The sequence below is a fragment of the Megascapheus bottae genome, chromosome 16 (assembly GCF_031878675.1).
Source record: "Megascapheus bottae isolate mThoBot1 chromosome 16, mThoBot2.hap1, whole genome shotgun sequence".
NCBI lineage: Eukaryota > Metazoa > Chordata > Mammalia > Rodentia > Geomyidae > Megascapheus > Megascapheus bottae.
Window position 1 is genome coordinate 38,682,039 of NC_143524.1, and position 12,193 is coordinate 38,694,231.

Here is a 12,193-nt window from a genome sequence, read left to right on the forward strand (position 1 = left end):
CTAATTTCAATGTCTTCCATAGAAAATTACTAAAGACAGCAACATTTGTGGATTCATTTAATGCAGAGGGCATTAAAATCCAGGAACAGATATTTATTACAAACCTCTGCATTCACCCACCAGAACTGGCTTCTCCTTTTGACAATTACAGATGTGGATGAGTGCTCTTTGGATAGGACCTGTGACCACAGCTGCATCAACCACCAGGGGACATTTGCTTGTGCCTGCAATTTAGGGTACACTCTGTATGGCTTTACCCACTGTGGAGGTAAGTGGGTGCCCTTGGAGGGTGAGACTGGGCCTGGAGGAAGCAGGGTCTTCCCTGAGTTTTATTTTCCTTCAATGGGGTGAAAGATACATTTCTATCCAGTGACTGCAAGTCCATTGGCTCAAGAGAAAGCTGTGTTGAATGCGCTCTCCTAAGATAGAGCAGGGAGGAGCTGGACTCTGTTTGCTGTTTTTATAGGTTGACTTTACTGACTCACAATTGTATCCTAAGAAATGAAGGGTGTCTCAGAAGATGGTAAAGTCCTCAGAGAGGGTTGGTAGGGTACTTCTAAATTCATAGCTCTCTAGTAAATGGGCTTATGGCTACAAAGTTTTGTGAAGCCCCAAATGTTTTGGAGTGAGAAGTGAAAACAATCTCCCACTCTCAGTCCATTTAGCAATGAATTCTTTGGTCTTACAAGCATATGATTTGAGAAGGCTGTGGCATAAATCAGATCACTGAGAACAGTGTTCTGACTCCAGGCTAAATTGTCCAAAGTGATTGTAAGGATTTACAGGATGTAGAACAAAACTGGAATACTTCTCATGTCCTGAACTTAAGCAGAATGGAGAGTTGTGTTATAGATTGGGTTGTCTCCCTTTTCCATACATTCCCCTCATGGTTAAAAACATACTCTACCAAGAAATCCCGGTGAGAAGGGACTCGTTATGCTGTATCTGAGTCTGGATTTAGGTAGAATTGCCTTCTGACCTAAACTGAGCCTCAGGTTGACAGGGACAGTGCATACCATTTCCCTTCTCTGCATCTCAACTTTGGAAATGGTCAGATCTGAAATCTTTATTCTGTCCATCTCCCTTGGTATGGAGCCCACAGGATGCCAGAGTTTTAACTTAGAAGCCTATGCATGGTCTGGGTTGGAACATCTGAAAGTACAGTGTGGTTGGTCCCTCTGAGTGTCTTTCAGGGGAAATAAATGAAACTTGAAATCTCCTTAACAGAGCTTAGGTCAGTGGGGAGTGGAAGTAGCTGGTTCCACGTGCACACTGTGAATGTCAAAGTCAACCATGTGTGTGACTCCTTCCTTAAGAGAGGATGGATCAGCCGGTGATACGTTGCTGTGACAGAGACCATTTTGTCCCTCAGATACGAACGAATGCAGCATCAACAACGGGGGCTGCCAGCAGGTCTGTGTGAACACGGTGGGCAGCTATGAATGCCAGTGCCATCCTGGGTATAAGCTCCACTGGAATAAAAAAGACTGTGTGGGTAAGGGGCACCAGCCTACTGCGTGGGGTAGCCTCAGTCATGAGGCTCACTGTGGGGCCAGAGAGTTCACCCTGGCCTGAACCCACCTGACCCTCTCCATTGAGCTCTCTTCCCCTCCATCCATGGCAGCAACTGCTCTTTAAAGAGTCTAAAAACAGGAGATACTTTGCAGGCTCTTTAGTCTTTCTTTCTGTGCTTCTGCATAGGTTGAAGTTTACTTCTGTTCTCCTGCATGAATAAATAGCAGACAGGGGCTTGTTTTACATTGGTGGGAAATAAGGCCTGGTATCTGTTCTATCTGGATGTCAGCTCTGCCTCTTTCCTTGAGGCTTTTGGTACATAGGACTCTGCCATCCTTCTCCTACTTGGAAATGTATTTCTCTTTCCATAAGTTTCTGTGTTTTGTCCTATCTAGAAGTGAAGGGACTCCTGCCCTCTAGTGTGTCACCGCACGTGTCCCTGCACTGCAGTAAGAGTGGTGGAGGAGATAGGTGCTTCCTAAGATGTCACTCTGGCATTCACCTCTCTTCAGGTGAGTGGGGTCCAGCCCCTAGGCAGAGACTTGTGCCAGGCCAGGACTTGCCTGGAGGTATGAGATGTCCTCAAAGGGATTTCAGGTCATTGGCCAGATACCAGAGGCTCAGGCTTTGAGGGGCCATGTCATGGGCTTTTCTCTAGGGAAGTTGGGTGGGGGTGATTTTAGCTGCTCTCAGAATAGCCTGTAACTTGCTTACTCACTTGAAAACCCATATTCTGTCTGTCAGGATTGCAAGAGGCCTACTCTGTCATCTGCGGCTCTTCTTCTCCCAGGAACAAACAGCAAAAAACAAATGACTCTGCTTTCGGGGGTAATTACCAAATCCGTGTGACCTCGCTCAAGTTTATTGCGTGCAGTGGGCTTTCTTAGTGTGGTTCCTGAGTACTGGCTAATTTCAATTGGCTAATCTTCCTAATCTCAATGCTGTGAGCTTGTCCCAAGCTGCTCTTGCCAGTACACATGGTGCCTGAAAATCTGTCTTGCCTGAGTAACAGACATATACTGGCTGTGCTCCAGCCCAGTTCAGCCACAAGGGGCCATCACGTTGGAGAGAGTCCCATAGAGCTCTGGAAACAGGAGTCTCAAGTCTCCTAAACTTCCTGTACCCTAGAGCACCTCAAAGGTCCAGCAGAAATGTGCCTGAGAGCTGGGTGTTGGTGGATCACACCTGAAATCCTGGCTACTCAGAGACTGAGATCTGAGGATCATGTTTCAAAGCCAGCCCGGGCAGGAAAGTCAGTGAGACCCTTATCTCTAATAAACCACTCAGAAAAAGCTAGAAGTGGAGCTGTGGCATAGGTGGTAGAGCATTACCCTGAGCAAAAGAAGCTCAGGGACAGTGCTTAGTCAAGCCCCAGGACCAGACACACATGGAAACTGGTCTAGGCAGAACAGGAAGAGCAGGGATTATGTCTTAAGAAAGGGGCCCAAACTCTTTGTAGTTTGTCAAAAGAACAAACAGGAAATCCAAAATTTTCAGGAGATCTTGTTTTCTCAGATGTACACACACCTGGCCATTATGTCATGAGAATGAATGTCTGAATAAGGCCATCACATCCTGATGTACATAACATATTGATGTGTGAAGTAGAGACTCAAAGAGTATAGGGCTGGGAGCGTGGCCTAGTGGTAGAGTGCTCGCCTAGCATGCATGAAGCCCTGGGTTCGATTCCTCAGTACCACATGCACAGAAAAAGCTGGAAGTGGTGCTGTGGTTCAAGTGGTAGAGCACCAGTCTTGAGAATGCCCAAGGACAGTGCCCAGGCCCTGAGATAAAAACCCCAGGACTGGCCAAAAAAAACAAAAGAAAGAAAGAAAGAAAAGCAAACATAACCTAAATTCAAAGTAAGAGTATAGCTGAGCAGTTAAAATATACTAGCCATCACATTGCGTGTATAGATTAATTCACACCTAGATCCTTTTTTTAATTATCCTCATTAATCACACAAAGAAACAGTGGCTCATGCCTGTAATCCTACCTACTCAGGAGGCTGAGATCGAGGACCAAGGTTCAAAGCCAGCCTGGGCACTAATGAACTAAAGAACTTCAGACTCTTATCTCCAGTTAATCACTAGAAAAGGGGAAGTGGGGCTATGGCTTAAGGGTAGGGTGGTAGCCTTGATCAGCAGAGCTTAGGGACAACATCCAGGCCCAGAGTTCAAGCCCCATGACCCACAAAAAAAAAAAAAAAAGAAGAAAAGAAAATGAAAAAGAAATGGAGGCTCAACAAGATAAAATAACTTACTCAAAATGACTCAGGTAAGAAACAGACAAACCAGGGTTTGAATCCAGTCTAGATTCAGAATCTGAAGCTCTCTTCTCCATTGTATTTTTTGTGGGGAAAAAAATTGACCAAGCCAGAAAGAACAACCTGGTGTGTAAAATCAAAGCTCACAGTGGCAATTCCTTAGTGATTTGGGATACCCCAAGAGTGGATGAGCAAATAGTTCTGAGTTACCCAGTTTTGTCTATGTACTAGGCAGTAAGCACTCTCTCTCTCTCTCTCTCTCTCTCTCTCTCTCTCTCTCTCTCTCTCTCTCTCTGTCCATCTGTCTGTCTGTCTGTCTGTCTGTCTCTCTCTCTCTCTCTCTGCATTATGCAAATTATTTTCCAGTTCAGATGTGGAAACTGAGGTGGGAGATTAAGGAAATCTTAACACAACTCAAACAGCTGGAATCCCAATCTAGTTCATGAGCTCCAGAACCTAAAATAGAAGAACATCAGCCCTTCAAAGTGGTACCCTGTTGTCTCTCAGACCCTGCAACTCCTAACCACATCTACAGAGGCAGCTTTCTCAGCCCTGTCCTCCCCCACCCCCAGATACACAAACCTTCCCTTTCCTTCAAGTTTTCCCACACTTGAGCTGGAAGACTCTTAGCCTTCCTTCTCAGGAAGGCACAAGCACGACTTGAACATTGGTTAATCTGTCCCATGAGGGGATAAGAATAACCCTGTAGAGACTCTAGATGTCCCCAGTGCCCAGGGTAATGGGCGTTTCATGATCCAAACATTTCTTGGTCTCAGGTAAGAGATGTATGGAGGGACTCAATCAATGGCTAGCTCACTAATATCTACCTGCTGTTTCCATTCCTTTGCCTCTGAAGATAACTTTTCTCACTTATTTCTTTCTGAAGATGTTGCCACCATCAGGACAAGTGTAACCTTTAAGCTAAATGAAGGCAAGTGTAGTTTGAAAAAGGCTGAGCTGTTTCCTGAGGGTCTGCGACCAGTACTACCAGGTACGGAACCAGATGGCTGGTATAGGAAGCATCCTCGCATTGTGGGAAAGGGGCTGGGATGAGTGCACTGGTGGCCGACTCATATGTACTTAAGACAAGATGGAACCATTTAGAATTCCTAGGAGTCTTTCATGAGAGGAAGCAGAGCTTGACTTTGCACACTTGTGTAATTCTGGGGTCGCATGGGGGAGGGGCCTCCCTTTTGAGATAGTTGATGAAGCTCTCGAAACATGTGAGTTCACCAGAGCCAGTAAGAACTTAGAACAAACTGACAGCTTATGGTCATATTGGGTTGAATTTTCTAGGTCTTAGCAGTTTGTTTGTAATCTGAGCCAAAAAAATTGAAAAAAAAAAAAAAGGGAGTTGGTTCAGAAATGATAACTTTGATGAACCACGATTATGCCCAGCATTCCTGCTTGTCTAGAATTTTGGAAGCTGTGACTCCATTGGCTTCAGGAAAATGAATACCATCCAAGTATATTTGGCCTATTGACATGAGCAGAATTTCTTCTTTTTTTTCTTCTTTAGCTCACATTTCTAATATGTTTCAGAAGATAATTTTAGACAATTAAAAAAAATCAAGATTTATCTAGGCGCTGGGTGGCTCGTACCTGTAATCCTACCTATTCAGGAGGCTGAGATCTGAGGACTGAGGTTCAAAGCCAACCCCAGGCAGGAAAGTCTACAATACACTTATCTCCAATTAATCACCAGAAAACTGGAAGTGGCACTGTGGCTCCTTGAGCTGAAGAGCTCAGGGACAGCACCCAGGCCCAGAGTTCAAGCCTCATGACTGACTGAAATGCATACATACATACATATATACACACATAAAATCAAGATTTATATATTGTTTCTTTCCTCAATCTGCTCTCAAATCTTACAAATAAGCATAAAGCTCAGTAGTCACTTTTTTTTTTCATGCCAGCAGGGCTTGAACTAAGGGTCTAGGCACTGACTCTTATCTTTTTTCTCAAGTCTGGTACTCTACCACTTGAGCCACACCTCCACTTCTGGGTTTTTGGTAGTTAGTTGGAGATCAGAGTCTTATAGGCTTTTCTTCGTGAGTTGGCTTCCAAGGGTGATTCTAAGATCTCAGCCTCCTGGGTAGCTAGGACTTTAGTTACCTGTGACTATTAAGCTCAGTTTTGGTATCTCCATTTGATGAACTACTATTCAGTTATTGACTATATTTATTCAAACAATGTTTAATGACATAGGAAAATGTTCCCGTTATATTGATGAGAAGGAAAAAGTGGTATTAACATTTTTTATTTTATTTGTATTTTTAATACAATATAAATTGTATATGGAAACATGAAGTAGAAAAAGAGCTCATTAGTAGTGGTTATAATTAATGGGTGAATTTTACTTTTTTTTCTGTGTTTTCCATATTTTCCACTTTTATACTTCTAAATTTGGAGAAAAGTGCTATTGTAAAATAGATTCGGGGTAGGGGGGAATGTGGCTGGGGCTATAATTGAGTCTGAACAGCATTTGCCCACCATGTGCAGGGCTCTTCATTTGATTTCCATCACCAAAACCCAACCAACCAAACAGGATTTGATCAGAAGCTTACATAACGAGATTGTACTAAATTCTAATATTTTAGTTGTGATAAATTTGATGATAATGTACCATGTGAACCTTATGGGAGACTGAGTGAAGGGCATGTAGTAACTTTTATTTTAGCAACTTTTCTGTAAGTTGCTTACTTCAAAATAAAAGTGGCAGTGGCTCATTGCCTGTCATCTTAGCTACTTCAAAATAAAAGTGGCAGTGGCTCATTGCTTGTCATTTTAGCTACTTAGGAGATTGAGACTGGGAGAATTGAGGATCTAGGCCAGGCCAGGGAAGAAGAGCCTGAGAGACTTCCTCTCAATAGAAGGTACTGGGCATGGTGGCAAACATTTGTCATGTCAGCTATCATAGAAAGAAAAAGGCAGGAGACTTGGGGAATGGGCACATGCCTGGATAGGAAGCAAAACCCAACATCTAGGTAACCAGTGCAGGTCTTTGATTCCTATTTCCTCTGTGGGGAGTAACGTGTTTTCTCTCTTCTCCTATTTCTCCCTACTTTAATCTTGCTATACGAAAATCCTTGCTAAAGCTTTTAGAAAAGAAAAGAAAAAAAGAAGGTAATCAGTACAAAAAGGATGAAAGGCTGCTTGGCACTGGTGGCTCATACCTGTATTCCTAGCTACTCAGGAGGCCGAGATCTGAGGATCGAGGTTTGAAGACAGCTCCAGCAAAAATAAATTAAAAATCCAAAAGATTCATATCTCCAGTTAAGAATAAAAAAAAACCAGAAGTGGAGCTTATGTGGTAGAGCTCCAGCCTTGAGCAAAAAAAGCTTAGAAACTGCTGGAGGATTTGAGTTCAAGTGTGTGTGTGTGAATCACTTGTAAAGTCTCTGCCTAGCAAGCAAGAATAAAAGCATAAGACCCTCAGTTCAAACGCCAGTACCACCCAGAAAAAAAAGTTTTGAAAGTAGATGGAAAAAAATTTTAAAGTTCCAAAATGAATATCAGTTTAAGATTTGAAGTCAGCTTTTTGAAAAGCCAAAAATAGATCTTTGAGGGAAAAGGTAGAAAGGAAAAACATTTGCTTCTTTCCTTTGGCCTCTGATTACTGGTTGCTCAGAACATACTTGTAATATTAAGGAAGAATGGGATATAAATAATTCTTCAGTTCAATAAAGTGAGATTTTAAAGTAGAGACAAACCAATTGTGTGGCTATCGGGACCTGATCTTTGGTTCAGTTTGGTCTGGTTTGTTGACAATCCTTAGTCATCAGATTCACTGGAAGTCATGGGGAAGAAGAGAAAGCCAAAGTCAGGAACAGGGTTGTGCAAAGCCCTGTCTTGTATCTTACCACACATTCTGCTGTCATCCTATATGGATTCATAGTACTATCTGGTTCTATTGATTTCTTTTTTTTTTGATGCCAGTGCTAGATCTTGAGTTCAGGGCCTTTGTGTTTTTGCTTACCTTTTTGTGTTTTTTCCTCAAAAAGTGGAGCCATAATTCCACTTCCAGCTTTTTGCTGGTTACTGGAGGTAATAGTCCAATGAACTTTTCTGCCCAGGATAACTTTGAACTTCAGTCCTCAGATCTCAGCCTTTTAAGTAGCTAAGATTGCAGATGTGAGCCCCCAGCTCCTGACTCTGTTGATCCTCTGTGTTACTTTTTGTTCCTGCTGATTCGGAAAGAGACATATCACTGTAGATGTGTTTTCCAGTTTGCCCTTTGAGTTGGAATTGCACCAATAACTATTTGCCTAAAAGGAGTAGGTTTCCTTTCTGCTGCTGCCTTCATTTTCCATTGGAACTCAACTGTGAGAACACACGGGCCCCTCGGCAGCGCTGTTGACAGGGTCTAGGTCTTCCACCTTGATGCTGGTCAGTCAGAAACACACCCAGCATTTATTAGAAAAAGGGTTTTCAAGCCCTAACTTATAAAGTTACATAGGAGGCAAAACTGACTCTTCCAAATGAGCATGTCATCAGGCCCCAAGCTACAGGGGGGACTTGCAGCAGCTCAGCATGTGGAGTTCATCACGTCATCCCTGGAGAATTGTTTTAATGAAATGTTTACTGAGCTCTAGCGAATGTTCAACTGAGTGCTTTGCCAGGACTTGGCTTCCGATCATTTTGTTTCTCCATACAGAGAAGCACAGCTCAGTAAAAGAGAGTTTCCGCTACGCAAACCTTACATGCATCTCCAGCAAGCAAGTCCCGGGAGCCCCTGGCCGACAGAGTACCCCTAAGGAAATGTTTATCACTGTTGAGTTTGAACGTGAAACTTACCCAAAGGAGGTGACAGGTTGGTCTGAAAGGCGTCTTAAGTGGCCAGGCTTTTCTCACAGGTTGCTCCTTTTGTTTTTGCCTTTCATTTTCCATCATTCCTGGGGGTGGAAGGAGGAGGGGGTTAAGAAAACACGGAAGTATCTCCTGTTTTATTTTCACACATATTCCCAACTACATTGAATTGGTTTTCACATCCTTCTTCATCAAAACCCAAAGCTCCCATTTGGGTTCACAAATTGGTGTTTAAATCAAATGCTGCCCAGCCTTGCTAGGTGTCTACCTCCTAATCTCCCCCCTCCAGTGCACAGGAAACTCAGGTGTTGGTGGGTCCTGCAGCCGGACGCCCTTGCATGCTGCTGCCTGACCTCTGCTCCCCGCTCCTCTCCCTCTTGTGTTGGCAGCCTCTTGTGATCTGAGATGCGTGGTGAAGCGGACAGAGAAGCGGCTGCGCAAGGCCATCCGCACACTCAGGAAGGCTGCTCATAGGGAGCAGTTGCACCTCCAGCTCTCAGGCGAGGACCTTGAGGTGGCTAAGAAGTCTGAACAGCGGGCAGCATCCTGCGGAGTGGGACAGAGCCTCGTAGAGAGCCAGTGTGGTGAGTTATCAGGCCATTCTTGTAATAGATCTGCTTTGAGCTCTATAGACACCAAGGGTCACTAACAGCTTTTCTTCCTTCTGGTATTCTCCAGAGGACATTCTGAATATCCTTTCTCATCTGGTGATTGTCACACCATGTCCACTGTGCCTACTAGACCGGGAACAGCTTGGGGATCAACAGGCTGAATGCGCCTGATTTGTGGTGGGCACTGAAGTCAGTGTTTATTGCGCAGAGGGACAGAAGGGAAGAGGCAGGGTTAGAGAGAATGTCGCCCTGTGAGGAGCTGAGACGCTCAAGAGCACTGTTTCCAGGCTTGGCAAGACCCAAGGTTTTATGAGTCAACCTTAAGTTTTATCCATACTTTATCATCAGTGTTCCTGTCATTTATCTCCCTTTGGCTTGACTGCTGATTAGAATAAATAAATAAACCTGGGTCTACCTGGAATAAATAAATAAACCTGGGTCTACCGCACAAGTGAGGTCCCTGGTTCAGGCCAAGGCTCCTAGTAGCATCAGTTACTTGCTCTGTTGTTGATGAGTGTGTGTGTGTGTGTGTGTGTGTGTGTGTGTTTCAGAGCAAATGTCAATTTTGTACATCAGATAAATTCAACAAATGGTTCCAGAACAAGATTTCTAAAAATGGTCTGTTTTAGTTTTGGTATGGTGTGATTTTTTTTTTTTAGGGGATTGGTAAGTTTTGAACTAGTTGGGTAGACTATTCTGAGCAATTATGGAAGATACTATCCAAATGTTTTAGATTGGAAAAGCTGGGGGGCCTCATTTTCTTTTGTCAGTCCTGGGGCTTGAACTCAGGGCCTGGGCACTGTCCTTGGATAGTTTTTGCTCAAAGCTACCACTTGAGCCACAGTGCCACTTCAGGCTTTTTCTGTGTGTGTGGTTCCAGGGAATCGAACCCAGGGATTTATGCATGTTAGGTGAGCATGTTACCACTAGGCCACCCTCCTGTCTCATTTATTATTATTTTTTGCCAGTCCCGGGCCTTGAACTCAGGGCCTGAGCACTGTCCTTGGGCTTTCTCAAGGCTAGGGCTGTACCAGTGGAGCCACAGCACCATTTCCAGCTTTTTTTCTATATGTGTGGTACTGAGGAATCAAACCTTGGTCTTCGTGCATGCTAGGTAAGCACTCTTACCGCTACTCATTTATTGAATGCCTATTTGTTAAAAGCACAGCACTGAGCTCTATATTTGCATTATCTTTATTTAATTCTAATGATGACTTCACCAGGTAGGTATGCATGTAACAGATGAACAGATCAAAGCTCAGAGAACTAAGTTCTCTTGCTCAAGATGTCATTGATGTAATTCCAAGCCTGTACTCTAGTCTCAAGTAATGTTAAGTTCAATAACCAGATCTCTCCAGAGGAAATAGATGTCATTTCTGAAGCAAAAGGCCCAAAAATGCAGCTCACGTGGAAGTAATAAGTCAGTGCTTCTGAATAAGCAGAGCTATGCCCGGCTTTGACCTGAAGAGTTGTTACCAGCAATGCCACAGTTCTAATCTGTTATTTTGCCAAAGGTTATTGGGAATCAGGTGTAACTGTCCAAAAGGGGCTTTGTGCTGAAGACTAGTGCTCTACCACTTGAGTCACAGCTCCACCTTGAGCTTTTTTAGTTGTTAATTGGAGGTAAGAGTCTCCTAGACTTTCCTGCCAGGGCTGGCTTCACACTGTAACCCTCAGATCTCTCAGCCTCCTGAACAGCTAGGGATATAGGCACAGGCTACTATTGCCTGGCTAGTTTTGATTTGTAGTCCAGCTGATTTTGTTAAGTAAAGGAAGAAAGAGAAGGAGGAGGGAGGAAGGAAAAGAAGAAGAGGAAGAAGGCAGTGGTGGAGGAGGAAGAAGAAAGTTGGTTTGTTGTCACTTAAAATTCTAAGAGTTCCAGATTTCTTACCTTACAAAAATAGTTGTGAGAGCTGGCTGTGACTGCCCTACTTTCCAGGATGAGTTAGAGAAACTCAGGGCAGACAAATCCTCCCTCTGACCTCTCATAATTAAATGGCACCCACCTTGCTTCCCTGTTAGGTTGAAGCTTTACAGATTCATCAAGTAGTCTTAGTGAGCTGGGAGTTTGGCCAAGTGATAGAGTGCTTGCCTAGCACAAAGACCCAGGTTCAATTCCTCAGTACTACCTACATAGAAAAAAGACAGAAGTTGTGCTGTAGCTCAAGTGGTACAGCTCTAGCCTTGAGAAAGCCCAAGGATAGTGCCCCGAGTTCAAGGCCCAGGACTGGCAAAGAAATAAAAATTTAAAAAAATATTTTTTTAAAAGAAGTCTTAGTGGCTAGTTAAAACACAAACAAATAAAAACAAAAGAGGAAAAAGTAGTAAAGGACAGCAGACCCATCCAGGGAGACTGTTACCAGTACTGCCACTTACTACAAGGGAGCAAAGCCCAGGCTAAGGAGCAGGAGTTACCTACAAGAGACTTCATGACCATGACAGCCTGTGGCTTCAGAGGATGGAGGTATGTCACCGATATAGTATGTGAATGTGTCCCTGAGATGCCTGCCATGCTCAGTTTGGTGGATCTGTGTCTTTTTTTTTTTGCCAGTCCTGGGGCCTGAGCGCTGTCCTTGTGCTTCTCAAGGCTAGAGCTCTAACACTTGAGCCACAGAACCATTTCCGGCTTTTTCTATGTGTATATGGTACTGAGGAATTGAACTCAGGTCTTCGTGCATGCTAGGCAAGCACTCTACCACTAGGCCAAATTCCCAGCCCGGTTCTGTGTCTAAGAGAGGCAATATGCCTTCTCTTAAGAGCCCCCCTAACATGAAATGAATGTAACAGCCCACATGGAACCACATCAAGTCTACCCCCTCTGACAGAAATGCCTAAGATATTTTTTAGTGTGTGACAATTACTAGTGACATTCCTTCTGCTATAGGGAGGAAATGAGTGCAAAGAAGTGTCAGATATATAATTATATAAATTAGAAGGGGTTTTTACCCAGAAGGCACATGGTGTGGTGCATGGGTGCATGCATGCGTGT

At 43.8% G+C, this 12,193-nt stretch overlaps 1 protein-coding gene across 1 annotated transcript in view; it reads left to right on the forward strand.

Moving 5' to 3' along the window:
- The window catches only part of Scube2 (signal peptide, CUB domain and EGF like domain containing 2), a 71,462-nt gene that overhangs the window by 34,114 nt on the left and 25,155 nt on the right, over positions 1 to 12,193 (forward strand). The window contains exons 10-16 of the mRNA XM_090349264.1: positions 152 to 268; positions 1,373 to 1,495; positions 1,911 to 2,027; positions 2,260 to 2,343; positions 4,668 to 4,772; positions 8,442 to 8,597; positions 8,983 to 9,177. Of these exons, the coding sequence (XP_090205390.1) occupies positions 152 to 268; positions 1,373 to 1,495; positions 1,911 to 2,027; positions 2,260 to 2,343; positions 4,668 to 4,772; positions 8,442 to 8,597; positions 8,983 to 9,177 (897 nt within the window). The remainder of the gene's footprint in view (positions 1 to 151; positions 269 to 1,372; positions 1,496 to 1,910; positions 2,028 to 2,259; positions 2,344 to 4,667; positions 4,773 to 8,441; positions 8,598 to 8,982; positions 9,178 to 12,193) is intronic.